Below are 25,640 nucleotides of genomic sequence, written 5' to 3'. Positions count from 1 at the left end.
TTGTTTTTCTCTGCAGGTGTAACTTTGAAACACGTGTAATGTTCATACTGATATAAAAACCACACCGACTCATCTTAGGTCCGTTTAGTCTAGATGTTAGATGGACAAATAGTAAAGCATGTTTATTTCAGAGCCCAAGAGAGCACTGGTTTGTTTATTTTGAGTCAACATTCTATCGCGAGACAATGCGGTAACACAGTTAGACGCATGCGCATAACTACGTTCTTGCATCTTAACTGGGACTGTAGCTGACTGAGAATGAATGGAAGGAGGGTTGTTGAATGAAATTATATACATGTCGTGGTTTGTGTCGTTTTTGTATTTTGCCGTGTTACGTAACGTTGCTTTCAATACGACAGAAACAAGAATAGAGTGAAAGTAGACAGGAACGACGTTTACAATAACAACCCAAACAAGCTAGCCAACGTTAGCTGCAGGCTGACATATGCAGCAACATCATTAGACATTTATGTGAGAAGATATCAAAGGAAAATGTATTTTCTCTACACGGTTATTGCGTCTTTAGTGTCTTTTTTTATTCTGAAATGGTTGAAAAAGAGGAGGTACTGCACCGACCTCAAAAGACTGGATGGCAAAACGGTTCTTATAACAGGTAAACATGCATGTAAGCAGGGTTTCCTCATAGCAGCCTTTGGTAAACTCGTTTGTAATTGGAATTTACTTAGAAGCTCACTGTGGTTTTAATTGACAGTTATTGACCCCAAAAATGTACCTCCTATTTAAAATGTAACGTGAGATTGTGACCACCTTGAAATAGAAACTAATACCAGTTTTATGTCTTGGCAGGTGGGAATTCTGGCATTGGCAAGGAGACAGCTGTTGCCTTGGCGACGAGAGGTGCCCGTGTCGTCATCGCTTGCAGAGACGTGGAAAAGGCAGAAAAGGCTGTGAGGGAGATCAAGTTCAAAAGTCACAGCCTTAACATCCTAAACATGGAGCTGGATCTGGCCAACCTGAACTCGGTGAGGGAGTTCTGTAAGAACTTCCTCCAGAGAGAGAAGAGGCTGGACATCCTGATCAATAATGCAGGTGAGGATGTCAACCCACATAGTTCTCTTTATACATTCATGTAATAAACATCATTGTCAGTGTTTCCCCTACCATTATATTAGGGGGGCAGGCCACCCCCCTAATATAATGGTGCCTTTAGTGTGCCTTTATTGTAGGGATAGGATAGTGGATAGAGTCAGAAATCAGGGAAAGAAGTCATTTAAGGATACCTTTCCGATAGAAAAGGACAGCTGTCATTAAAAGTAACTCATGAACACCAAGATTCCTTCAAGTGTTTGTGTCGGCGTGTCGGCGTGTCCCCCCCCCACCCCCCCACCCCCCAACGCTGTGAACCCAGTGGGGAAACACTGATTGTATTAAACAAAGAAGTGAGGACATTTTTCATTCAAAGTTTGTTTTGAGTCAGTTCAACAAACTGTACATTCAACACTGCTCTGATGAAAGGACAGACAGTGCTGTGCACGGGGCATCCACGTTTGTATGATTCAATAACTTTATAGTTTTTGTCCTCTGTATTTCTTCAGGCATGCCCAGTGTCTTCGACTGGACAGACGACGGCTTCAGCATGTGTTTTGGTGTCAACCACTTGGGCCACTTCCTCCTAACCAACCTGCTTCTGCCTCGCCTGAAGGAATGTGCCCCCAGCCGGGTGGTTACCCTCACGTGCTCCAGCTACAAATACCAAAAACTCGACTTTCAAGACCTCAACTATAACCTGCTGCCCTTCTTCACCTTCTGCCGCAGCAAGCTGGCCAACGTCTACTTCAGTCAGGAGCTGGCTCGGATCACGGAGGGGAAAGGAGTGACATCATATGCTGTGCACCCTGGTAGGACTTTAAAAAAAATGTTTTCAGAAGAAAAATCATGAAGTTGAATGATCAGATAGAGGGACAGTGTGTGTATTTTGTTTTTTTTCTTGTTAGTAAATGTTATTTTTATCATTAGCTGTAGGGTATTCTTATATCTATAGAATCACTATCCTGAAGTTTAAAGAAAAATCTAATTGGGAAAGGATAATTCTGATTGTATGGGGTACTTATCCATATGAGTGTTCCATATAAAGTAAATGTTTTTTTTACCAAAGCCAATTTGGCGCAGCTCACCACAGAAATTAAGCTTTGCCAGAAAATGATAGTCATATTTCTCCTGACACACATACACGTACAGTATGACACCCTCCACAGTATTTGTCCTAATATTTCCTTCTCACACATGTTGTGACAGGTTTTGTTCAAAGTGGTTGGACATGCCACTTCTCCATCCTGGTCCGGATGCTGATGCAGGTGATCATGTGGATGTTTTTTGTGCCGTGTGAGATCGGAGCCCAGACTGTCATCTACTGTGCCGTATCAGATGAAGCTGCCAAAAACAGCGGTGGTTACTTCAGCGACTGCAGACCTGCTACTCTGCGTCCTTTTGCAAGAGACTCAGGTGTTGCAAAAAAATTGTGGGAGGCAAGTGAGAGACTGGTCAAACTGGCTTGATTTTAGATGCTGGGCAGACTTGTTATCTGTTTTTTGTTTTTTTTCTTGACTTTGTTTTTTTTTTACATATTTATGTCTTTCGATGACAGTTCTGTTAACATGCAATGAAGATGTAAACATTTCTTGTACTTTTTGTGCCTGTGTATTTTTTCTCCAACAAAACTTCTTGTTACGGCTGTAAATTTAGATTTTTTTTTTCCACAGAAAAAAAAAATCTATTTTACATTGTTTTCCACTGTGTTGGCAGAATATATTGTTATTTCATTAAATGGCTTTGGGTCTTTACCGTATGTGTTGACCTAGTGACTATTTTCTAAAATATGTTCCACAAAGTGTGTGAAATGTGTCCTCCTTTTTTTTTTTTACTAGAAATAATTTAAAGACATTTTTTAATGTAATCGCTTGTGTAAAATATTTAAAAAGACCAACCCAACCATCTGCTGGTAAATATGTCACCTGTTGGTTATTAAAGGAAGGTTTTATTCCTGTGTCTGTTCGGAGACTTTTATGGATATTGTGTCTCTGAGCTGCAACCTCAGCTTCTGTTCAAACTGCATGAAGGAGATTCTGGTTAAAAACACAAGAACAGAAGGTTCACCATATGTAAGGTTGATTCGTATGAACTGAAAGTCGTAAACATAGTTGTTTCTGATATGAAGGAATTTACAGTAAATTGTAAATATCTTAAATAAAGGATATTAGAGAAAAGACATTTGATGGTAATTTGACCTTCCATCACAGATCTTTCACCAGAGGGCGGACTGCTGGCGTGTCTTCCAGTTAGAAGTCACCTTTCACCCCATCCAACCATCTATCCATCCATTTTCTTCGGATAATCCCCAACCTCCCCCTCGGTGCATAAATTCACAAATGATGTCAATTACTGTGTTTTCTATTTTATGAGGAATCATTTTGTAGATTATCATGTTTCTGACTTACCTTTGTTTACAGTGGATCTACTCAATATAAATATTTTGTTAGCAGTAACAGTTCATGTGTAGTCATTTTTAAGTTTTATAAAATCACACAGCACCATCTGCTGGTTATAAAATGACACGTCAGCTGTAGTTAAATATAAAGAAAGGAAAGCGAAACTTAAATCGGACTTGGAGGTCACTGAACGGAGCCGAGGGGAATATTCCAAAGTGAAGGATCTCTACGTAGGGGAAAAACCCCAGAAGGACTGTAATCAGTCATACACACGGACATAGACTTGGTGAGTGTTGTCGTGAAAGGATAATTCAAACATCGCGTCAAATGGCGGAGAAAATTGCGCTTGTTGAAAGTTTCCTGAACTGCCACGTGTGTTTAGAGACTTTCAAAGATCCTGTGTCTCTGAGCTGCAACCACAGCTTCTGTTCAAGCTGCCTGAAGACATGCTGGGAACAAGCCAAGAACAAAAACTGTCCCATCTGTAAAAGAACATCTGTAATAGATGTTTCAGAAGTCAACCTGACATTGAAGGAATTGGCTGATTCATTTGCTGAGAGGAAGACTAATGGTTCACCCGAGGGAGAAAAAGATCCGAAAAAGGACGAGGTTGTGTGCAATGAACACCCAGATGTTCCTTATTGGTTCTGTGAAGATGAAGATCGAGCTGTGTGTCCTGTCTGTGAGTTTTCTCTCCACCACGGTCACAAGGTGGTTCCTGTAGAAGAAGCAGTCGCTGGCCTGAAGGAGCAGCTGAAATCAGACTTAGAGTCTCTACGGGACAAGAGGGAGAAACACAAACAAGTGGAGGAAACATACAATGAAGTGATTCAACACTCCAAGAAGCAGCTGTTGTCCACAGAGAGGCAGATCAGAGCAGAGTTCAAGAAGCTCCAGCAGTTCCTGAAAGAGGAAGAAGAGTCCAGACTGGCAGCTCTGAGGGAGGAAGAGGAGCAGAAGGGGAAGACTATCGGCAGAGAGTTGAAGAAGATTCAGGAGCAGATCTCCTCTCTGTCACAAAGTATCTGTGCTGTTGAAGAAGAGCTGCAGAAACACAGCGTGTCTTTCCTCAGCAGTTATAAACCCACTCAGACCAGAGCCAGAGTCCAGTGCTCAGTGTCAGATCCACAGCTGGTCTCAGGAGCGTTGATCGATGTGGCCGAACACCTGGGCAACCTGTCCTTCAAAGTCTGGGAGAAGATGAGGGACAGGGTCCACTTCAGTCCTGTCATTCTGGACCCAAAGACTGCAAACCGCCGTCTCTATCTGTCTGATGATCTGACCAGTGTGAGACGGGAAGATACTACGAAGCAGCTTCCCGACAATCCTGAAAGAAACATCAAGTATACCACTGTTCTGGGCTCTGAGGGCTTCAGCTCAGGGAAGCACAGCTGGGAGGTGGAGGTAGGAGACCATCCTGACTGGAATGTTGGTTTGGCTAAAGAGTCTGTGGACAGGAAGGGAAAGAGATATGCTTCACCAGAATCTGGAATCTGGTGTTTATTGCATCGCAGTGGAAAATACACAAATGGTCTTGACAAGACTGTCAGAATGAAAAAGAATCTTCAGAGGGTCAGAGTTCAGCTGGACTATGACAGGGGCGAGGTGTCCTTCTACGACTCTGAAGACATGAATCACATCCACACTCACAGAAAAGCTTTCACAGGGACACTTTTCCCAATAATTAGTATTGGAGCAGGAGCTTTGAATGCTAAAACTGCTGATATCAATATCTGTCACCGAGATTTCTCTGTGATGATCAGGGAGGGTGGAGAGGTCTGAGTGATCTATTCACACAAGGTTTCAGATGAAAAAAATTCCAGTTATTTGTGGAAAGTTGAGTCATTTGATTTAAAAAGAAAACACAAAGAATAGGAGCGACATAAGATGTCTCTTGGTAGGACATATCTTTGAAAATAGAATTTCCACTTTGTAACCAGCAAATATAGGCATTATTAGTAATTGTGTGAAGCAATGCCTTAATCATACTGAAAGAACTGGGATAATTTAGATTCCTTGAAATCATTTCTTTCCAAAAGTGTTCGGATAAGCAAGTCTGCATGGATCTGATTTTTATTTCAAATATCCTTTTATTTTAGATCATAATAAAAAAAAAGTCCAATCCGACCTTATTTATTTTCAGTTTTGAAAATTATTTAGGAAATAACTGAAAAGTTATTTATTAAAACAATTTATTGTTCTTTTTAAAAATGTTTTTCTTTATTATAAACCTTTTCAAAATATACTAAACAGTGAATGTTGATGTTGATTTCAGTATTTCACGTTGATTTAGGCAAACAAACTCAAACTTCTTTCATAGTTCTGCTTCTTTAACTCTATACAGTTGTACAGAAATTGTTTAATGATGGTTGACTATGTACGTATGTTTAAGATCCAAATTAGAGAATTTAAAAAACGTGCAAGATATTTTCTAAAAATGTCAAATTGTAACACTGAGAATGTGAGGATTGGAGCTACCCCTAAATATGATTTCTATTAATAATGGATCTTTTGTCCTAACTATTGGTGAGTTCAGCTGCGTGTTTAATTGAACAATTTCCACCGTCAATGTCAGGAGTCTCATTTCTCTTCTTTTTCTAAACTTGTCTTCAAATGGGAATGTGTCTTTGTGTCAAGCTGTGGTCACTTTAACCTTGACCTCTAACAATACTCTGCATCTTCTGATTTAAAAGCACCCTTTCATTATTTAAAGCTGAGTTTATATTAAGTGTCATTGAGATTTGAAACAATCATCTGCATCTAAGTTTGTGTTTGAGGAGCTTCAGGATTCACACTGGAAAACTGTGGATTCAAGTTTTTTTGTTTTCAACATTTTTTTTTCTGCTTTTAGAATATTCTGGTCTAAACCTGAATGAGTTCATTTATGTTTTTTGACTTCTGTCAATAAAACTCAAAGCTGTTCTGCTGTTACCACAGAAACTGAAATGCACTTTTCTATTTAAACGATCCTTTTATTGATAACACCTTAACACATTTTCTTGAAGTTATAGAAACACGTGTAGCACGTAAGAGAACAGAGCAATAAGCTGAAGAATCAGAACTAGAGGATTATCAACATTATACAGAAGAAAAGTGACAAAAAGAGACATGGGGAAATTAGAAAGGAGTAGCTGCAGAGAAATGATTGAATAAAGTTGCAAACAGAGAAAGAGGAGAGAGAGAGAGTAACAGACACCCTTCCAAGAGAAGCCAGCTCAGTGTTGTCAGTGCAGCTCAGTCACTGTCTGCAGAGAGATGGCAGAGTGGACAAAGCAGCTACAGATTATATCAGTAAAACTTCATCAGACCAAATAGCCAAAAGGAATTCAGCAGAGAATCACTGCAATAGTACAGAAGAGCTGCAAAATTCATCTACATAATCTTAACCATGATTTCCACTTTAATCAGTCACACAGAATCCTGATCTATCAGATTTGTTGGTGCATTATTTCAAAGAAATTTCTATCCCAAATTGAATGAGAACACTCATGAAACAATGATCAAGTCAAACTGTAATCAGGATGCTAAGTTTTCTCATAATTGTGCAGCTGTTACAAATAATAACAATGTAACATTTGAGTTATTCTTTATATTTCAAGTGATGTGTCTGTCTACATTTTATTTTAGATTTGAGACTTAAGTCATCTTTTTGTGCGGCCACATCCATCCCTCCACCTGTGTGTTTGTGGGTTCCTGTGTTAGTGCGCCCCCTGCTGGGGCTCAGGTGCTGTTCCTCAAAGTGACATGCAAGGCTGAGTGCAGCACCAGCACAGACAACAAAGAGCCCGGCGGAAAAGCATGCGAAATAACCATCACATCATTATCATCGTCAATGTTGCAATCCTCATAGCGCCACTGTCAATGATATCTTCATCCTTATCACTATAATCCTCTTCATTATATCCTCGAGACAAAAATAGTTATATGCACTTTAAAAGCTGAGATAATAGACAGAGAGGTCGAGTAAAACGGCATTCAGTAGAAAATGAGAAACCAAATAAAAAGGAAACCACCAAAAACAAATGTCCTGTTGACGGTCATGCAAAGAAAAAATGCCAGCTATGCTGCTAGTTAGTTGTTGTGTAATATTGTGTACTCCCTCGTTTTAAGTATGTGAATCTTATATTGACTTTCAAGGCTAGTAAACACTGTACTTACACTTACAATACTGTACATGCTGCTATGTCTTCTTATTTTCAGAGGTGTGGGGGGTCTTGGCAGGTTAGCACGATTAACAGCTTTATGTAACCTTTGACTGATTTCAGTATAAAACGGGGTCAACTAGACATCGACACTGGTACTTGATGAGACAAGGGTTACAAAACGATTCAGTGGTTCAACTTGAAAAATCTGTTCCAAAAAGGCTTTTAGAGGGACAGTTGACACAAAATACAATCCCTATGATGTACCTTCAACTGTGGCACTCACAACAACCCAAAGTGAAAAAGAAAATGGACACACTAAAACAAATAATATCAGAAAACAACTTTAACCTAAAGACGCAGAAGGCTGATAGCTGCAAACAGAAATTCACACCATGTTGGTCTTTGCAGAAAACACATGCAGGATGCAAATTTGACGTACTATCCCTTTAAAAACATGGTTTACATGAAGCAGTGTCCCTTTTGAAGAGCAGAGACTATTTGCACAAGTGCATGAGCTGTACAATATAACAACAACAAAGCACAACAAAAATATCAACTAAAATAAATAAATAAATATTCAAAATAAATAAAAACCTGAGGACTTTTCACCAAACCGACTTTCCCGGTCTCTTCATATCTTGGTCTGACCAATAGGGGAGAGACAAATGTGAAGGCAGCCAATGGTGCGAGAGCAAAAGACAGAGGAGTGGACTGCAAGTCAACCCCTCCCCCCCTCCAAAAAAAACAGTTTTCAGTGCTGCAGAGTATTGCTAACCCCTGGCACGAGCACTTTGAATCATAAAAAGCTGATAATACATTTTAAAAAAATGGGAGACACACTCAAATCATAAGGAAAATAAAATCCTTCGCTGAAGGCAGGGGACTGATATGTCCTCTGAAACAAATCCTTTCCCTTACATTACTCACGCAACACACACCTCCAAAAAAAAAAAAGTAAAGGTCAATGGATGTACTGTACATGCTAGCAGACACACACATACTGCACCCAAATATTGCACCCTGTAGCAAAGGACTGCCCGAACAGCACAGAACAGAAGCCCGACGCACACACGCTTGATTCTTTAATACTGATAAGGACCTTACTGCGTGTGAAGAAAGGTGGATGTTTAGCAAGTACAATTAAACCCACAATAGTGCTAATTTTCCTGTCATGAAATAACATGGTAATTAAAACAATATGTTCAATGTCACACTGACAATTTTCACTTCACTTATCAGGATATACCAAGCTATTTCATGACAGAGGCCTCTATCGTTATGCTTCAGGTTGTAATTCTGGTGTGACGAGAAAAACATGTTTGATTTTCATGTTTTTTCCCATAAATAGTTTTACTGAGCAGGAAATGATTTGCCAAGTCTAAGTTTGAGAAACTTTTCTTAGCATACATATGCAAGATAATTTCAAAAAATGATGTGTAACACTGTTTAAATTCATCATAATACAATATTTATACTAAAGAAAAGCTGTGAACAAGCTGTATTTGGTTTGTGGTAAAGCAAATATATATTATGCTAATGTTCTAGTGTCCAAATAGACAGTATATATGTATATATATATAAACTCCAATTGGTTGTGGAGGTTTGATGCAGGAAGACACAGCGTTTAGTTAAACACACCCCTGGTGTCGCACATTGCCATGATTAACGAAAAAAAAAAAAAAAATCTTCCAACAATGCAGTCAACATGTAAGAATGAGAAAATATGCACACACTGCTTGTCTGGCTGACATAACCACAGTTCACACAAAAACACACACTAAAAGATAAGCCAAAAAACAAGCAAAAAAAGAAAATACTGTCCATGTTTTTGGGCACAATATTTTAGCTAATAAAGCAAATTACAAAACGGCCAATATCATTTCCTACTTAAAAGCAACAATAATAAACAGCTAATGTTAATATGAGGAAAAAAACATGCTTCCTTAAAAAGATCGAGAAAAAAAAAATTTCAACTCTAAAAACCACTGGCATCAAGAATTTTCAATGATACAAATTACATATACATTTGCAAATGTGTCGTAATAATAATAATCGTAATAACAATGATAATAATATAGTAATGATAGTAGTAGATTTGACTTAAAACTTTACAGACTGTATTTCCAGTGCAGTGTTTTTGTCACACAAGTGTGAATTCACAGGAGGACAAGAGGGTTGGCTTTACAAAATTTGGGGGACAGACCACAGGAAGAAGGTATCACACTGAGTGCTGAAAACAGCCACCAATCAGCCAAGCAGAAGAAGCAGGAGGAGGGTGACGGTCTTCTTGCTGTTGGACGTTCTCTTGCTGTTGTTTGACGTTTGTCAGAAGATGTTGTAGGACAGGTGACAGACAGGGGGCAGTAGTAGTAAAAGAAGAGATGCGCGCGTGGGGTTTAAGTCAGGGCTTCTAGTGAGGGAGGGTTTGTTGTCGAAGGGTGAGCGGCCCTGTCTCCAAACTAACAACAGACTTGTTCTTTCAACCCTTCCTCCTCTTCTTCCTCTTCCTTTCTCTCCAGCAGAGCATTCTTCGCAGAAAAACTTTGTCATTCAACCCTTAAAGAAAAGGAGAAAAAAAAACAGTGTCCCAGGATTAAATGTTTGACAACAAAAGTATAAATGAAACAGGGTACCTACACCTTTAAATTAAAGGAATAGTTCAACATTTCAGAAAACATGTTTACTCAAGCAGACTTAGATGAGATGATTGGGATCTCTCTGGTTTATACTCGTTTTCTATAAATAAATACAGATAGATGGATAGATTTGAACTTCGGACAACACCTTCTGTTTAGATAATTAATGCTAAGCTAACAGTCTACTGGCTCCAGCTTCACAGGTAAAAATAGTGACATCCTCATGTGAGTTTGCAAGAAAACAAAAAATTGTACATACAATAACAACATAAAGACAGCCAAGTGAAATGTCAATATTCCAGATTTGCAATTACTTAATAACCGATAACGAGGGAAACAAGCATTAATATAAAGAGCTGTAATGCTGCAGAGCTGCCTTGGCCTATACATTTTGTCCTTCTGACATTAGAAAACATCTGAAGACCACAACATAGGACTCTACATTACATTACATTAGGACTCTAATTGTTTAAGAAGTTAGAAAATATGTGGTGAAAAAATGATCATTCCCATGGAGCTTTTTTCCCCATCTAAAATATTTAGCAAAAACATTATGGAATGAGCTGCAAACTTACAGTAAGAGTGAAGATATAAATGTCTGATTGAAAGTAACTACATCATTAGTGAGCCTGACAAGAGACTTAGATGATTTTTTTTTCCTTTACTGGGCCATAGTGTCACTTTTAAGAACGCCCCAGCAGAATATTTGGTGATATAATTAGGGAGTGAAGGGGCGTGTGGCCACATGTTTCTGGTGTGTTGTTTAAAATGTTTGCAATTTGGTTACCAGTCAACAATGTGTAATTCTAACTAAAAAGTGATCTCACGTACACTCAAAATAATGTGGGACCTTGTACTGGCAGAAAATCCGAGTGATCTGATGTCTGAACGCGGCAGCATATACACAAAGTTTTCAATTCGAGCTCATCTCGAGCCAATAGAAAGAGAGTGACTTTTATATACAGTGACCGGCTAAATGTCTGATCTTTACGATCCCCGTGCACGTAATTAAACGGCTAATTAAAATATTCTCATTATAGTGTCGTGTAGCGGACTCTGTTGCTTTGGCCGCTACTTCTGTGTTGTTTATTTACGTCATGTCTTACCTCAGGAAACCCCCCGAGCCCCCTCCCCTCTGACAGGGAAAGTCCCTCGCTGTGAGGAGCATATGTGAACGGCTAGGTCGGGAGAATCTCCAGAGCGTTCCTCCTGTAATTATCTAGATATTATCCGGTGTGCATATGTAAAAACGGCTTAAGTTACTTGAATGATTTCCTTACTAGACATACTGCAGCATAAACAAGACTTATGATGCTTTTTCCGAGAATTAAAAAAAAGCAAAGGCCAATGGCTGATTTATTTTCTCACTAAAGATATGTTCCGTTTATGATTCAAGAATCATTGAAAATATTTTTTTCCCCTTCTCACTCATTTATCTTTTCCCCCATACATTTCCCCACCATGTTGTCAAGAAAATGTTTGATAATTATTCAGCATACAGGTTCAACCCTAAAGCTTCTTTTAAAGGTAGATATTTGAATAAAAAAGTATGCTACATTTCTGCCAGTTTTCTCCCAGTAATCCCACTGCTGTATTTGTACCTCACTGTAATGGTGCGGCTGGCGCGCCTGAGCAGTGGAAGTGGATGTTCTGCCACTTGCTGTCTCTGCGATGCCAAACGCGAGTTTCCTCTGACTGGCTGGACCGCGGCCGACCCTGGCCGTCAACATACTGAGTCAGGCGGATGTAAGCGATGCAGGCGGCGTCCTCGCCAATGAGATGGACGTGGGGGTTCAAGATGGTGGTGTGGATGGGCTTGCTGTTCTTTGCCAAAACTGAAAAGACATCAAGAACAGTGATAGAAGAAAGAATGAGAGAGACAACACAGCAACAAAAAGCACAAAATAACAACTACTCTTCTAAATTGACTTCTCTAGCTCACTTTTGGAAAGGAAAATACAACCATGGCATGTACTGAATAAAGAAAAGGACAAGATTTGAAAGCCTGTGTTACAAACTGGCATTCTTTAGTATTGTAAGAAAAACACTGGCTTTTTTAAAGGAATTAGAGCTGCTGATGGAAAATGATGGGTAAATGTAACACTTAAGCTGTGGAAGATCTTTAGCCATCATTTACAAGTCTAGCTTTTTGGTTTCAATTCTCTGACAATGTTTTTTTTTTATCAGACATTACCCGTGAAAACATTCCCAAATGTGATCTCTTTCAAACACTTGAAATGCAGCAAAGGCATTAATGGAGGGAGATGCAGATGACACCATGTTTCTCTTTCTAAGGTCCGTTTTGAGAATCATATTATTGACATGTGTTTGTGTAGTTTAAAACTCAAATGATAAGAAATCAGGATCAAATTCTAAGATTTAAAAGAAGAAACTGACAACAAAAAGCAACACATCTTTCAATCTTACGGTTCTCAAAGTAGAATCTGTGGAAGTCCATCCCCTCTACCAGGTTACCAAGCGCCTCCGGCTCAAACGAAGTGAGGCCAGGGTCACAGATCTTACTGCACAGGAAAGCACAGGAAAGGTTAGTGAAGCCGAACATGAATTTTATGCTTTTGGTTTCATCACAAGCTTTACAAAGACCACAAAAAAAGACTTACGCATAAGCCTCAAAGTCTCCATTGTTGATTGCCTCAATCAGCTGCTCGGTGATCTTGATGATTTCTTGTTTGCGTGCTGCAGAGAAACATAATTAGGAGTTAATTAAGAAAAATAACTGCAACATTTGGAAGCAGGATGAAAAATCGTTTATATTTAAAACATTTGCATTTTTTGACGCAGCAACACATTTGTTCAGGCATGGGCAGTTAGAACAAAAATGAACTTTCAGACTTACTGAAAACACTGTCTCAGATCTGTTTCGACATCTCTTTTTGATTAAATTGTGAGTAAGACACAAGAAGTTGTGTTATGAAGCCAAACGGCCAAAACTGTCAAACACGTTGTATTTATGAGCGCACACAAGGCATGTTCTTATAACCAACACAAGCAACGTCAACTGTTTGAAAAGCCGAGTGATACATAGATCCACCTGCTGTTAGCAGACTGAAGAACAGTTTAAAAAAGGACACAACCAGATAGTTAAGTAGGCTGACAGAAGAACAGTTCAGCACATAATACTCTACTCGATGCACAAAAACTGTTAATCACACACAGCCAGGTGACTGGCCGCCATGCAGGGGGTCAGGGTGGGTAATGCTCTGTACTCACTCTGCGAGGGAGACAGGGATGGGCTGGAGGGGGAGTGAGGGGGAGGAGGGGAGGTGGTGTGTGTGGGTGGTTGGGCGGGTCTGGCGCAAGGTACTGGCGCCGGTGCCGCGTCAACCTCGGGTGTAGGGGCTGCCGGCGCCCTGCGAACGCTGCTTACCAGGTCTGTGAGCCGTGACACTGAGTGGATTTTCCAGGCAACGGATAGAGGGATGATAACAGGGTGGGTTGGTAGTTGGAGGAATGCAAAAGACCAGATTAGAAACAGTGAGGAGGGGTAAAAAAAAAAAAGAAAAGAATAATGGAATAATGAAGTTGAAGAACACATTCACACAACAGCCATCTTCCTCTAATGCTCAGGTTGGGAAGCTAAAAAACAGTTTTAATGTTGTAGCCCTGAAGCCAGTGGTGTAGTGCAGGGTATAGTGTTAGCATTCTATAAATTACTAGCTAATATTACTGAATGAATAACTCATGTAACCCTTTGGCATGCTAGCATTATTGTGTGCTTGCTGTACATAACAGTTAGCTTTCTATTGTATTTTATTGACTCCATCAAATGGTAATGTTAACAAGTTATCAAATAGGATATTCTAACTTGAAATACTGCCCAATTATAATTGACACAAAATGATATAAATTTGTAAGCAGCTCTATGTATGCAATTAGCAAACCTGTAACACAGCAGCATTACATTTGAACTGTTTTTGAACTTCCGATCCAGAGTGTGACATAAGAGGAAGACAGCCACCGTCTTGAGATTACGAATGAGGAAATCCTTTTCTGACTTTGTTAACCTGTCTGTCACTGCAGTATTTCCAATAACTACACCTTCCAAAATCGTTTGTCCCATGATCCTCTCCATCTTTTCTAACCTGTCAGTGGCTTTCACCTTCATTACTGATTAAAAAGATTCCACATCGATAAATAAGTGAAATAAGAATATAGTTTCCTTTTTACTAAGTCTCTGCAAGTTCCTGTATTAGCTTGACACTGTGGGGTTTAGCAAACGTTACTGTAAATAGTGTTGTGGCAAAAAATGTAGAACATAGTCTTTATCTGTTATTTTTTTCCCATTTAGGTTTTATAAAGTCTCATGGTAGCTTTTCCTTTATCTAGGGTTCACCTTCCTGTTCTTGTTTTCTACTCACTCTGCATTGGGACAACAGGGGTGTGAGGAGGGGAGGGGGCGGAGAGGACAGCGGGAGGTGGAGTGCTGGATCTACCCTCACAGTCAGATGTGGGCCCTGAGCCCCTACGCACTGAGCCCAGCAAGTCAGCAAACTTTGTGGCCGCTGAGTTCAGGAGGGAGGAAGGGAGGAACGTGGGAGACAATGCACTTTGATGAAAGATTGACAAAAGAACTGTGGCCATTCAGATGAACAAACCTTGTCCTGGAGAGCACTAAGAACAGAGTTCTTAAAAGGTAAATGTTAAGCGGACTGCACTTTAATTGTGCTTTTCCAGTCTTCCGGCCACTCAAAGGTATTTCACAATTTATGTCAAATTGTCCCTTTCATACACACATTCACACACAATTGGCAGAGGCTGTTATGAGAAGTGCTAATTTACCCGTAAGTATTGATCTAATCGTTCATACACATTACCGGCCCCCAGGTTATACTTTGTGGGGCAAATCTGGTTCAATGTCTTGTTAAAAAAAACTGAGATATGTAGACTGCAGGAGCCGGGGATCTAACCAGCAAATAAATGAGAGACGACACACTCTTCCTCTGAGCCACAGCCTCTGATATGAAAAGGTGAGATTTATCAAACATTTATTTGAAAAATACACATATCCATACACATTGAGTGTGACATTGTGACACTGTATATATAAGAGCTCTCCAAGACAAAGTCTGACATAAAGACAGAGAAGGGCAAAATGAAAGACAAAGAGAAAAATTCATGCTTTGAAACGTCTGAAACACAATGTTTTTGTTGTGTTGCTTTTCCCCATTTGTCCAGCAGGCAGAGACAAAGAGTTATCCAAATACATCTGGTGTGGGTGCTACAGGGAGGAGGACAGGGTAGGAGAGGAATAAAGATACTACACAACATCTCCCTGTTATTCATAGTGGCTTGTTTTGTTTACTATTTATATAGTTATTAGATGTTTAAATCAGTTTGATTGGAAGATGAAGGAGTGATGCTATAAAAGTCATATGGCGGAATGAAGTAAAGGGTAAGGCGGGGTGTTATTGTTGCTAAATGACAGCGGAGGTATGTTTTTAATACATGCATGGGCGCTGAATGGAATAAAAACATATAACATAAGTCAAGGTGAATTTCTACTGGAGCATGTGTGAATGTGTGTCAATCAATCTTGATTTGTATAGCGCCAATTCATATCAAATGACACTTTACAAAAAGCAGGTAAAAGACCTTACTCATTGTTTTATTATCTACAAAGACCCAACATTAATCCACCATGAGCACAAAGCAACATTTAGCAAAGTTACAGTGGAAAGAAAAAAACTTCCTTTGAAGAGGCAGAAACCTTGGGCAAAACCAGACTATATGTATAGCCATCTGCCCTTGTGCTGGTTGTGTGTGTGTGTGTGCGCGTGTAGTTGCATTTGGCGGGCCATGCTGACTTACAATGCACAGCAGCTGAGGAGCCCTGAGAGCTATCAGGCTGGGAGCTTGTGCTGGACTGCGCCTTAAGCGAGCTGCTGTCTAAGCTCTTTCCTGATAACATGCACACACAGAGTGAGACCAAACATACACATAAATAAAACACACAAAAAATACAACAGAAATGTGACAGTGAGGAATAATGGAAAGGAGCAGAGCAAGTAAGAGATGATGTGGTGACAGCAGATCAATTATTTGAGATATAGACTCTACTTCTGGAAGGGATTATTATGAACTGGTTGAACATTTTCCTGAAGTTTATTCTCTCAAACATTTACTTTGTCTGCTTGTAAGCAGCATGGTGTTCAGTTTGTAAAATATAGTCTCATGATAATAACACAGTGTGTAATAATGACATTGTGGGGAATGCTTTTGGGAGTAACGTCCATATGATTGACAAGCCAGGGCCATGAAGTCATGACAGGCATCTTGTTCAGCTAAATGTTGTAGTAAAAACACTTAAATGGGTCAGCTGTTTGTTTTATGCTGCCAGCACATTTTCTGTCTTTGCCAAAATTAGCATTCCAGTAATAAAACATTTTATTTGAATTGCTTACTGCACCTTGTAAATCAAACTAGCACTTCTCCGAGCTGACGACTTAATGTTTCATTTCCTAGCTCCTCTCACAGCTCCAACCTCTTTTCTAAATATGGTCATTTCTGCCTCCAAAACTCCAAGATGGCGACAGCCCAAGTGCCAAATCCAAGCTCCAAAATATCAGTCCACACCAATGGGTGACATCATGGTAGCTACTGTATGTCCACTTCTTTCTAAGTCTGTGACTTAAACACCGATAAATTACAATCCTCTGTCACCAGATCTAATTTGAAATAGCTTACAACTAATGACTTCATTACTGCAGGATTTAAAGCTGTAGCTGCTGCTGCATGTGAGCTTTTATTGAGGCTTTAATGGATGCCTTTCCAGTGAGCAGAGAATGGATGATGACAATGGTGATGGCCATGATAATGAGAGTCAATTTGGATATTACTCATTACCGCTTGTCTGTTTAATCAGCTGGCACGGGGGGGGAAATGCAACACAAGAACACTCATTGACAAACAGAGGGAGAAAAAGAGCCCCTGCAGAAAAGTCATGTGGAACGAGACACTGTCAGGAAAGAAAGGCGGCGGATCCAATCACAAACCACCACTGTACCTAGAGGTTTAAGAGGTTTAACTGCACCCTTTCAAACATTAATACATCTTACTCGCGGACCAACACAAAAAACAAAAACATTTCCGTCAGTGAATGCCAATTTTCTCCTGGCCTAAGGTGTAAACTCAACAGGAAATCCAAAGAAAAAAGATGTCATAGTTCAGCCCCCTATGTTTGACTGACAGGTGATCACTTACCAGAAGTGCCGTGCAGAAACATCCAAGCAATTAGCTCTTAAATTCCACAGTAAGGAACTTTAGTATTTGCAGTTAAACAAAATGTAATCTTAACTCATACAGTACATTTAAAAAAGTCACACATAAATCTATAGCTTGACAACTCTTAAAAATCAGCCCTCAGAAAACAGTGCCTGTAACATCTTCACTCCTATAAAAGCACGGAGGGTAACAGAACAGTTATGTGTCCAGATTCTCCAAACGCCAGCACAGGTGTTGGGTTGCAAACCAGCTGTCTAGCGCTCACTGACCTGACAAGTTCCCAAACAGGCCACCATGACAGAAACCCTTCCAACCTAACACAACTCAACTCACTCCTGCACTCACCTGGTTCTTGTAGTTCAGCCTGGCGCTAACTGTGCTACAGTATGTGTCTGTTCATATCGTAAGTGTCTGTAAACTGCTGTGTGAGACTAATGCTATCCAAGGGTGGCGCTAGCCGAGCGGTGTGTTTTCAACACCTCTCTGGGCACTCTGTCTCCATTTCCTGCCACCAGCCACTATATTTAGACACCTCCCCATTCAGCCCCAACCCCCCCCCCCCTCCCAAGGTGCCCTTGCCCTCTTTACTCCTGCCAGCGGAGTGGGGAGATAGAGGTATTAAACTCTGACTGGGACCTTGGAAGGGCAGGAAATTAATTGCGGAAGATACCCAAGTACAGTATGGTACAGTAGAGTGATTTGTTGTAATGCTTCTACGGGATGCCTTACTTCAATTTTCTTACAATAAGTTATTTTCAAATGAGCAAGAAATAAATTGGACATTTCTGAAAGAAAATCATTGAAAACATGGATGTGTGGGTTATGGAAGAGCATTAAATATTACTCAAGAGAAATAAATGCTGTGTTGTTGGTAGTGTAGGGGAGGCTACTCTAAAGTAAGGGACCAATTACCTCATGCTGGAAAAAGATGAACTTACTTATGGTGAAGAATTTTAAACACCGTAAAAAAACACTCTGTTAGCAATGTTACTTCTAAAAAAAAAAGTTCAATAACTCCTTATATTAACATTTGTTAATATAATATATACTTCACACGTGAGCTGACTATCAAGTTTACTGAAATACACCTGAGACCTAACCTTTTTAAACAAAACATGTCCGTCAGGGTTTTATTAGGACAAAACTCCAAGGAATGTTGTACATTTTGTCCTAAACAAATCAGGATTTGAAATGATCTGAAACAAGTAGAGAAAGCACACGAGAATAGTTAACATGCCCTTCCTTTTCTTAACAGTTTCTAGTTTCAGGGTAACACTTTTTTTTATTTTTTTAATTCAGAGTTAAAATAGTTACTGTCTAATTATTGGAATTTGAAAATTGTTTTAATTTCAATTCAGTCCATGGAGGAGTAATTTGTCTTTAGTTATCCCAACATTGCGCTCAGAACTAAATACACAGTTTGATCCTGGTGCTTCTAAGGTTTAGGTGTATAGGGCTTCAGCTTCTTTTACTCTGAACACTTTTAAAAGGAGTTACCCTCTTGCTTAAGGAAGTACTCCTTGAAACTCTTTTCAACAAAAGTTATTGTTTCTTACATGACGGCTCTGCAATAGCTGCAAGGGAATTTGTGACACAGCAGCGTTGCCTCTGTAGGGAGGAGGACCAGGAGATAGAGGCGCACATTCTGTTCTGTATGCCTGCTACTGAAATGATACATTCATGACCCGATTTAGACGCATTGTACTGAGCCTGGATGAAGGAGAACAGGGGTGTTTGAGTGTGCTGGCATAGATAAGCACAGCCACAACCCATACATTCACACACTCAATCACACAATCAAACATAGATTCAGACGATTCAGACACACATACAGCAGAAAGAAAGTCTATACATAAAAAGTATTTTGTGAAGGTATTACAGTAGCTCATATGTGTGATATGGGGCTGTCATTTTACAAATGTAGCCAGTAGCAACAAACACAAACACTCACAACACATGAACACAACTCTGCAAGCTGACACTCCACACAGGCATGTTGGTATTTTAGAAGGGTTTGTGTGTCTCAGTATTCAGATTACAGCTCAACATTTTGAGAAAGCCAAACCACCACAGCATTACAAGGCCTATTTTAGCCCCCCCTCTCACTTAATAGGAACACACACACTTACACACTCACGTATACTCTTTAAGTCTAAAACAAAAAACAGCAGGAGGAAGCAATACAGCCGGTCGCCATTGGGGGTCAGTAAGAGGTCAGGCATCAGCAAGTGAATGCCATTTGACCACATGTAAATTATATTTTCACACTCTACAACTTTTAAATTTGACATATTAACTTTATTTTTTTGTAAAAATAATAACCCCAGTATATTAAGCATGTACTGCACTGAGAGATAATATCTTTTTTTCCCAGAACATACACAGCAACTGAATTATTACTGTAAGCTTGTAGAAATGTCAGATCTCACAAAAAATTTGAACGTATTTCAGAGAAAACAAGGACTCTCTAATTAGCCAGACATAAAACAGATGAAGGCAGTCCAAACAAGGACTTTTTCAACAGCTTGCATCAAAAGGTATTCTCACCCTGAGGCTTGTGATGTTGCCATCTAATAAAAAGATCATGCAAAGCGAGGCAGCAAGTTTCATTTCCCTTTTTTTAGGCCTGCTAAAAAAATGAGACTGTAATTTCTAAACTTTGAAAGATTAGAGTAACGGTGCAAAACTTTATCATTACAAATCCATTCCATATGATCCCTCTGTCAAAAACAAATAGAATAACTTAAATAAAAATGAATTAAAGGTAACAATAACAGAGCTCTTAACAATCAACCAAAACAAAGCTTAAAATGTTAAAGCACAACCTTCAACCCTATATCTCTCAGTTCTGGTTAAGTGGACCATCTTCCTTCACTTGTTTTAAGCTATTGTGATTTCAAAAAGTACTTGTCCGCATTATGTGATGACCACGTTTTATACAGGTTGTTTCCTGACTAGCCGCAGCAAAGTAACTTTAACAAAAACAATACTATCACAAAATAAAAATGTCAAGTGATGATCCAAAAAGTTTCAAGTTCCACTGAGTAATCCACCCTCAAGTGCAGCAAACAGTTCAGTAATTGACTTTTTTTTTTTTCAGCTCAGGGATTTGTCATTCTTTGTATCACTGCAGTCTTCTTACCTTTCACATCCTCGTCCTCCACAGTGGTGTTGCTGCTGTCCGATGATTCCTGGAGATCAGAGGTAAACAGTCAGTGTGGGAACAAAGGCAGCAGTACACATACTTGTGCTGGAAACATATGATGACACACAGACAAAGAGTTATATAAAGACTTGATATGCGCAGTGAGAACCGTAGACTGTATAGGAAGTGGACAACCTGATGTCACTCACTGCTTTAAGGGCCACTGTTTTTTAAGACTTGGGGAGAGCATTTTTCGCATTCTTTTACTTTTGGAGCCAAAAGGATAGACCCATGGTGGACAGTTTGCTTTGATAAAGACTTGTTCATAACAGGTAGCCAAATCCATAAAGATAACCTGCTTCTTCATATCTTTAAATGGGACCATAACTTCTAAAATAAATAACATGCTGTATTGAAAATATTTGACACCATATCTGTTTGGAAAATGCTTAAGGTTACTGATGGTGACAGGTACTGTAGGGTATTTTATGGTAGAACCCTGTTTGCAACCGAAGGCCTTGCCCCCTCCCGGTCGAAGCACCCAAAACCAGGAGGGCTTCACTTTTGACACCAAGAGTCCACTTCTGTTACACAGTCTACGTTCAGAACACAGGCCAGAAGAGAGAATATCCCTGAGAGGTCATGTCTTCAGAAATCTCGAAGCACCGAATACATTAATTAATGTTGGTTTAATTCACAAAATTATACCGGACAAGAGCAAAACCACAATATTGCTTCAATGCTGTAAGTCTGTTAATGTGCAACAACCCTCCAACCTTTGCAAAAAGACAGTCAGACTGTGCCAGTGAACCAACACCATAGTTATGGTTGACATACTTTATATATTTAACTTATTTTCTTTTCTTCTACTCTAGGAAGCTCCCACTGTTTGAATTGAATTTATCTCTACAAAGGGGCGATACAATTTAACATAGTTTCAATACAAATCATGAAACAGAGTTTATAGCTATTGATCATTTTCAACTCTTGACCCTAGCGAGACAAGCTCCATATCAATGTTTGTGTGAATGTGTGTGTGTGTGTGTTTCACACCATGCAGACCAGTGACGTCTTTCCACCACAGGGTGCTCTTTTCTCTTGCTGGATCTGACAGAAACGCAATGGGATGTGCTCGAACTATTAGAACATCAGTAACAGGCAGAATGTGTTCTCAAAGGGCAGTTAGTTTTCCTCCTAGGGCTTGAATCTATTCATCCACCTTTCCTTCTGCTCTGCTTTTCTTCTCTTTTTAAGCTTTTACCCGAGGAGGAGTTAGCTTCTTACTTCCAATTAGAAGATTAAATGGGCCTAAATTCCCCTGCATCTAGAGGGGAGTGTGGACTGGGCGACCTCATTAGAAGAAGACACGTGCGAGAGCACCATCACGAGCACAAAGCACAAAAGTGGTTTCATAGCCCTGTAAAGAACATCTGGTGACCTGAGGAGAGGAGGGACAAGTGTAGAGGAAAAGTGTGTGTTTAAGTGTTTAAGTGTTGGTGTGTGTGTGAGTGAGAGAAAGAGAGAGAGAGAGAGAGAGAGAGAGATAGAGAAAAGGGCAAACATCGGATATAAGAAATCTCACTAAAAGTGTGATCACACCTACACTTTGTTTTCTTTAGACTGAGTCATAGAGAAGTTTTTCTTGTTACTTCTTCATCCTTTTCATTTGTTATCATCCTCACAAATAACAGGTGAGCTGTTGGGCTTGTAAAAACATGATCTGCGTATGTGTGAAGTTGTTGTTATTTTGCTTTTTACACTTAGTTGCCCTGATTTCAGTCACAGAGCATTAACTTATGTTCACATTTGTTCCCTCATACCGTCTAATGTCTTGAGTCATTTTCTTCCAATACAATGGCAAAGGTCAAAATACATACTTTTCAGATGCCCACATGGACAAAACCAAGTGATCAGCTGTTCAAGATATCAAGTAAGCTACATAAACCTGCCTACTACTGTATGAACCAAAACTGCAGTGAAGCAGAATTGTTCTCCTTCGTGGTCTCTTTGGACGATCTGAAACCTGATGTTGTTTACATAAACCTCTATCTGAAGTCTGACCCAGAATTCAATGCAAATGACTCACTGTTGTGAAACTCAGCAAAAAAAGCTCACATGGGCAAAACTACAGATCTTACTGCAAAGTCATGCAGGTTCATGCACTACCTCTAACTGTGGGGATGCACACACATTAACACTTAGTGTAGCAACAGGAAGTTTGGATTGGCTATAAACCTCCCACCAAACATTAATAACATGATTATACTAACTGATAAAAAAAATCCAGATATTTTTAAATGACATAATTACATTGCTTTAAAGCTTTTTTTTTTTTTTTTTTTTTACAGAAAACCAACAGTTTGCATGATTCCACATAGTGCCTAGTTTGATATTGAATGCAGGACAAAAGAAAGATGAAAAGGGAGTGACTGGATAAAACTGGGCAGTGTAATATTCAAACAGGATATCCTTAGAAGTACTTCAGGAAGCTTTAATTGTTTATTTATTAATTATAATCCTAGTGATAATTATTGTCCAACTATATAATATTGTCATTTATCTGAGTTTAATCTACAGCTGCAAACTCACACACACACATACTCATTAGTAATTCAATGCTGTGGTGGTCTAACCTGGATGCAAGATGAAAAGAGAGATCAAAGGAAAGGAGAAGATGAGGAAGAGGAGAATGACAAAGAGTAGAAAGAATAGGTCAGGACCGGAGGATAATGTATACCTTCGTCCCGTCCACTGGATTATGGATGACAGTTGTTTGAGGTTCCTGGAAGAAGAGGGCGAGAAGTAGAGATGGAGGAACATGAAATTAAAGAGCAAAATAGGGAAGCGAGAGTAAAGGAAGGAAAAAATGTGAAGACAGAAAGCAGAAGATCTTGAAAAAGAAGTTGGTAGAGAAAAGGTAAAAAATGGAAAGAGAGGAAAAAGAGACAGGGATGTGAATGTTAGATGAAGAGAAAGGTTGACAAAGGAGGGAGGGAAGAGTCCTCCAAAGCCAAGTGAGTGGGTGGATGAGCTGAAAACCGTAATTTGCAGTCAGTTCTGCAGTCACACACACACACACACACAGACACACACACACACACACACACACACACACACACACACACACACACACACACACACACACACACACACACACACACACACACACACACACACACACACACACACACACACACACACACACACACACACACACACACACACACACACACACACACACACACACACACACACACACCAAGAACAGAGAGAGTACCCAAACCCAGGGTGAAGTGTCTGCCATGAGCACATGAGGAGTCACAGTCCTCTCGACTTCTCCCTCACACACATACAGAAGCAGTTGATACACAGCCTAAGAATCGGGACAGCATATAGCCTGTCCGAACTGTCATTTTTTCAAGTCAAACATTTTGTAATCTCTTTTTTTTAGCATGTATAGTGTCCATTTCCATCAATCTTTCACACGATGCAAGTATGCCGTGAAACATGATAGCAAACACAAATGAGTGAAAACCAGTGAGTAATATATGCAATATAAACCCAATATGCCTTAACGCACATAAAACACTATAACATCAAACAGGGCTCTCGCACACCTAAAGGAAAAGAGTAAAAGGCCCCACACAATTAAAACGGGTCATTCTGTTCCTTCACAACTCCTCTCAGCAGAACAGACTGCCGGGCAGAGACTGTCATTGTTTCAGGAAACCCTCTCCAATAGAAATTTAGTCACTTCACAACATTAGCAATACAGGACAACTTTTCACAATGACATTACTTCTGCTACCAAACCCACTCATACCTTCCTGCTGGTTTCAGGAAGGGCTTAAACTGTCATTTTTAAAAAGTAACAGAAAGAGAGGATTTTGTTTTTTAGCTTCTCTGTAATGACTTTTACATTTTTGATTGAAATTAAGGTTCAAACTTTTAGACGCAATCACTAGACAGTTTCGTCTTACAACTTCACCGTATATAAAGCCTGCTGTTAATGCTACTGATGTAAAATTAAGACAGATATATTTCCTCTCAACAGTTTTCTAAAAAAACATCATTTGATGTTCAGTGTTCTCTGAAATCTCTCTTCTCCCCCTAGGAAGTGACACCTCGGTGATGGCCAATCATCAGCTTTTTTGCCCCTGGTTGCTGATGATGGCAGTGTTGTCTCAGCAACCATCACCAACGGCAACAAGCACTGGTGGTAACTTGGGAGATGATGATGATGATATTGATGAGCAAGAACAAAGTACCTGGGGTCTGCAGATCAAAAGAAGGGGGCGGCTGCTGAGGGCGTCACAGCATTAAATGGGGAAGGATTTTATCATCTACACAATGGCATTAACCTTATATCAACCCTTCTGCTCTTATATGGAGGATCTAGTACTGCAACAAAGTTTAATGATTTTATCCAGGAGCTCTTGAGAAAAGTCTTGTATATTGATCAGAGTCCTGACACTTTACTTACTGTGAGTCAGTTAAGTGCTTTCAGGTGATAAAAATCAAAGTCCTGCAAGTGATGCTAACCTGTCCTGGCAGCTCTGAAGGAAGTCAATGTTTTGAATATCAAAGCAGTAAAGTCTACAACAAGAGCATACAAATCACAGTGTACTGTGATATATGATACAAAGAGTCTCACACAGAACTTTAGATAGCCAGGGGGACAAAGCTTCAGTGTATCCTGCCTGCAGAAGTTCTGAGGTGCAGTGTCCGATGTTTAACTTTAGATCATTGGTGAGTAATCTTTCACTGGGTGAAAAGTGATGTAAAATGTTTTTCTTCAACAAGTATTTAGACGACAGATAAAAGATGAGGATTTTGGCCAGTATTTCCCCCTGATTGAGTATTCACAAAACACCAGAGGGGACCTGCCAGGGCCCTCTTGGCAAAGTCTATAATTTATAAGTAATTTGTTCTAATTTTATTTGCTCAATACAACATTTGACAGTCAGAGTCTAACCATTGTGTTTCAGAGAAAAGAAACCCTTTAATGGTTTGTAATGGCATATAA

The 25,640-nt window shown here is 39.6% G+C and overlaps 3 protein-coding genes across 52 annotated transcripts in view; 2 read left to right on the top strand and 1 right to left on the bottom strand.

The window, feature by feature from the left end:
- Positions 1 to 202: 202 nt before the first annotated feature.
- On the top strand, positions 203 to 3,196 carry si:dkey-174n20.1 (uncharacterized protein LOC796174 homolog). Its single transcript, XM_061038357.1, has 4 exons — positions 203 to 613; positions 808 to 1,050; positions 1,557 to 1,859; positions 2,257 to 3,196. The coding sequence occupies exons 1-4, from the start codon at positions 493 to 495 to the stop codon at positions 2,514 to 2,516; spliced, it is 927 nt and encodes a 308-aa protein (XP_060894340.1). The 5' UTR covers positions 203 to 492; the 3' UTR covers positions 2,517 to 3,196.
- A 416-nt stretch (positions 3,197 to 3,612) lies between these two features.
- LOC132974340 (nuclear factor 7, brain-like) lies at positions 3,613 to 6,386 on the top strand. The gene has a single exon (XM_061038356.1). It carries the CDS (start codon positions 3,774 to 3,776, stop codon positions 5,226 to 5,228), a length of 1,455 nt encoding a protein of 484 aa, XP_060894339.1. The 5' UTR covers positions 3,613 to 3,773; the 3' UTR covers positions 5,229 to 6,386.
- Positions 6,387 to 6,397: 11 nt separating this feature from the next.
- camk2b1 (calcium/calmodulin-dependent protein kinase (CaM kinase) II beta 1) overlaps positions 6,398 to 25,640 on the bottom strand; it is a 72,635-nt gene continuing 53,392 nt past the window's right edge. For 15 of the 50 annotated variants that reach the window (XM_061038304.1, XM_061038309.1, XM_061038306.1 and 12 more), the window contains 9 exons: positions 23,352 to 23,396; positions 20,612 to 20,660; positions 16,057 to 16,146; positions 14,607 to 14,750; positions 13,459 to 13,635; positions 12,849 to 12,924; positions 12,655 to 12,749; positions 11,829 to 12,062; positions 6,398 to 10,147 (listed from right to left, as the gene is read on the bottom strand). In XM_061038304.1, coding sequence (XP_060894287.1) covers positions 11,830 to 12,062; positions 12,655 to 12,749; positions 12,849 to 12,924; positions 13,459 to 13,635; positions 14,607 to 14,750; positions 16,057 to 16,146; positions 20,612 to 20,660; positions 23,352 to 23,396 — 909 coding nt within the window. In that variant the 3' untranslated portion in view covers positions 6,398 to 10,147; position 11,829. The remainder of the gene's footprint in view (positions 10,148 to 11,828; positions 12,063 to 12,654; positions 12,750 to 12,848; positions 12,925 to 13,458; positions 13,636 to 14,606; positions 14,751 to 16,056; positions 16,147 to 20,611; positions 20,661 to 23,351; positions 23,397 to 25,640) is intronic. The other 35 variants (XM_061038336.1, XM_061038340.1, XM_061038343.1 and 32 more) reach the window with 5 other exon arrangements.

Source organism: Labrus mixtus, chromosome 5, assembly GCF_963584025.1.
Source record: "Labrus mixtus chromosome 5, fLabMix1.1, whole genome shotgun sequence".
NCBI classification, from domain to species: Eukaryota; Metazoa; Chordata; class Actinopteri; order Labriformes; family Labridae; genus Labrus; species Labrus mixtus.
This window is presented reverse-complemented; position numbering and strand designations above follow the sequence as displayed.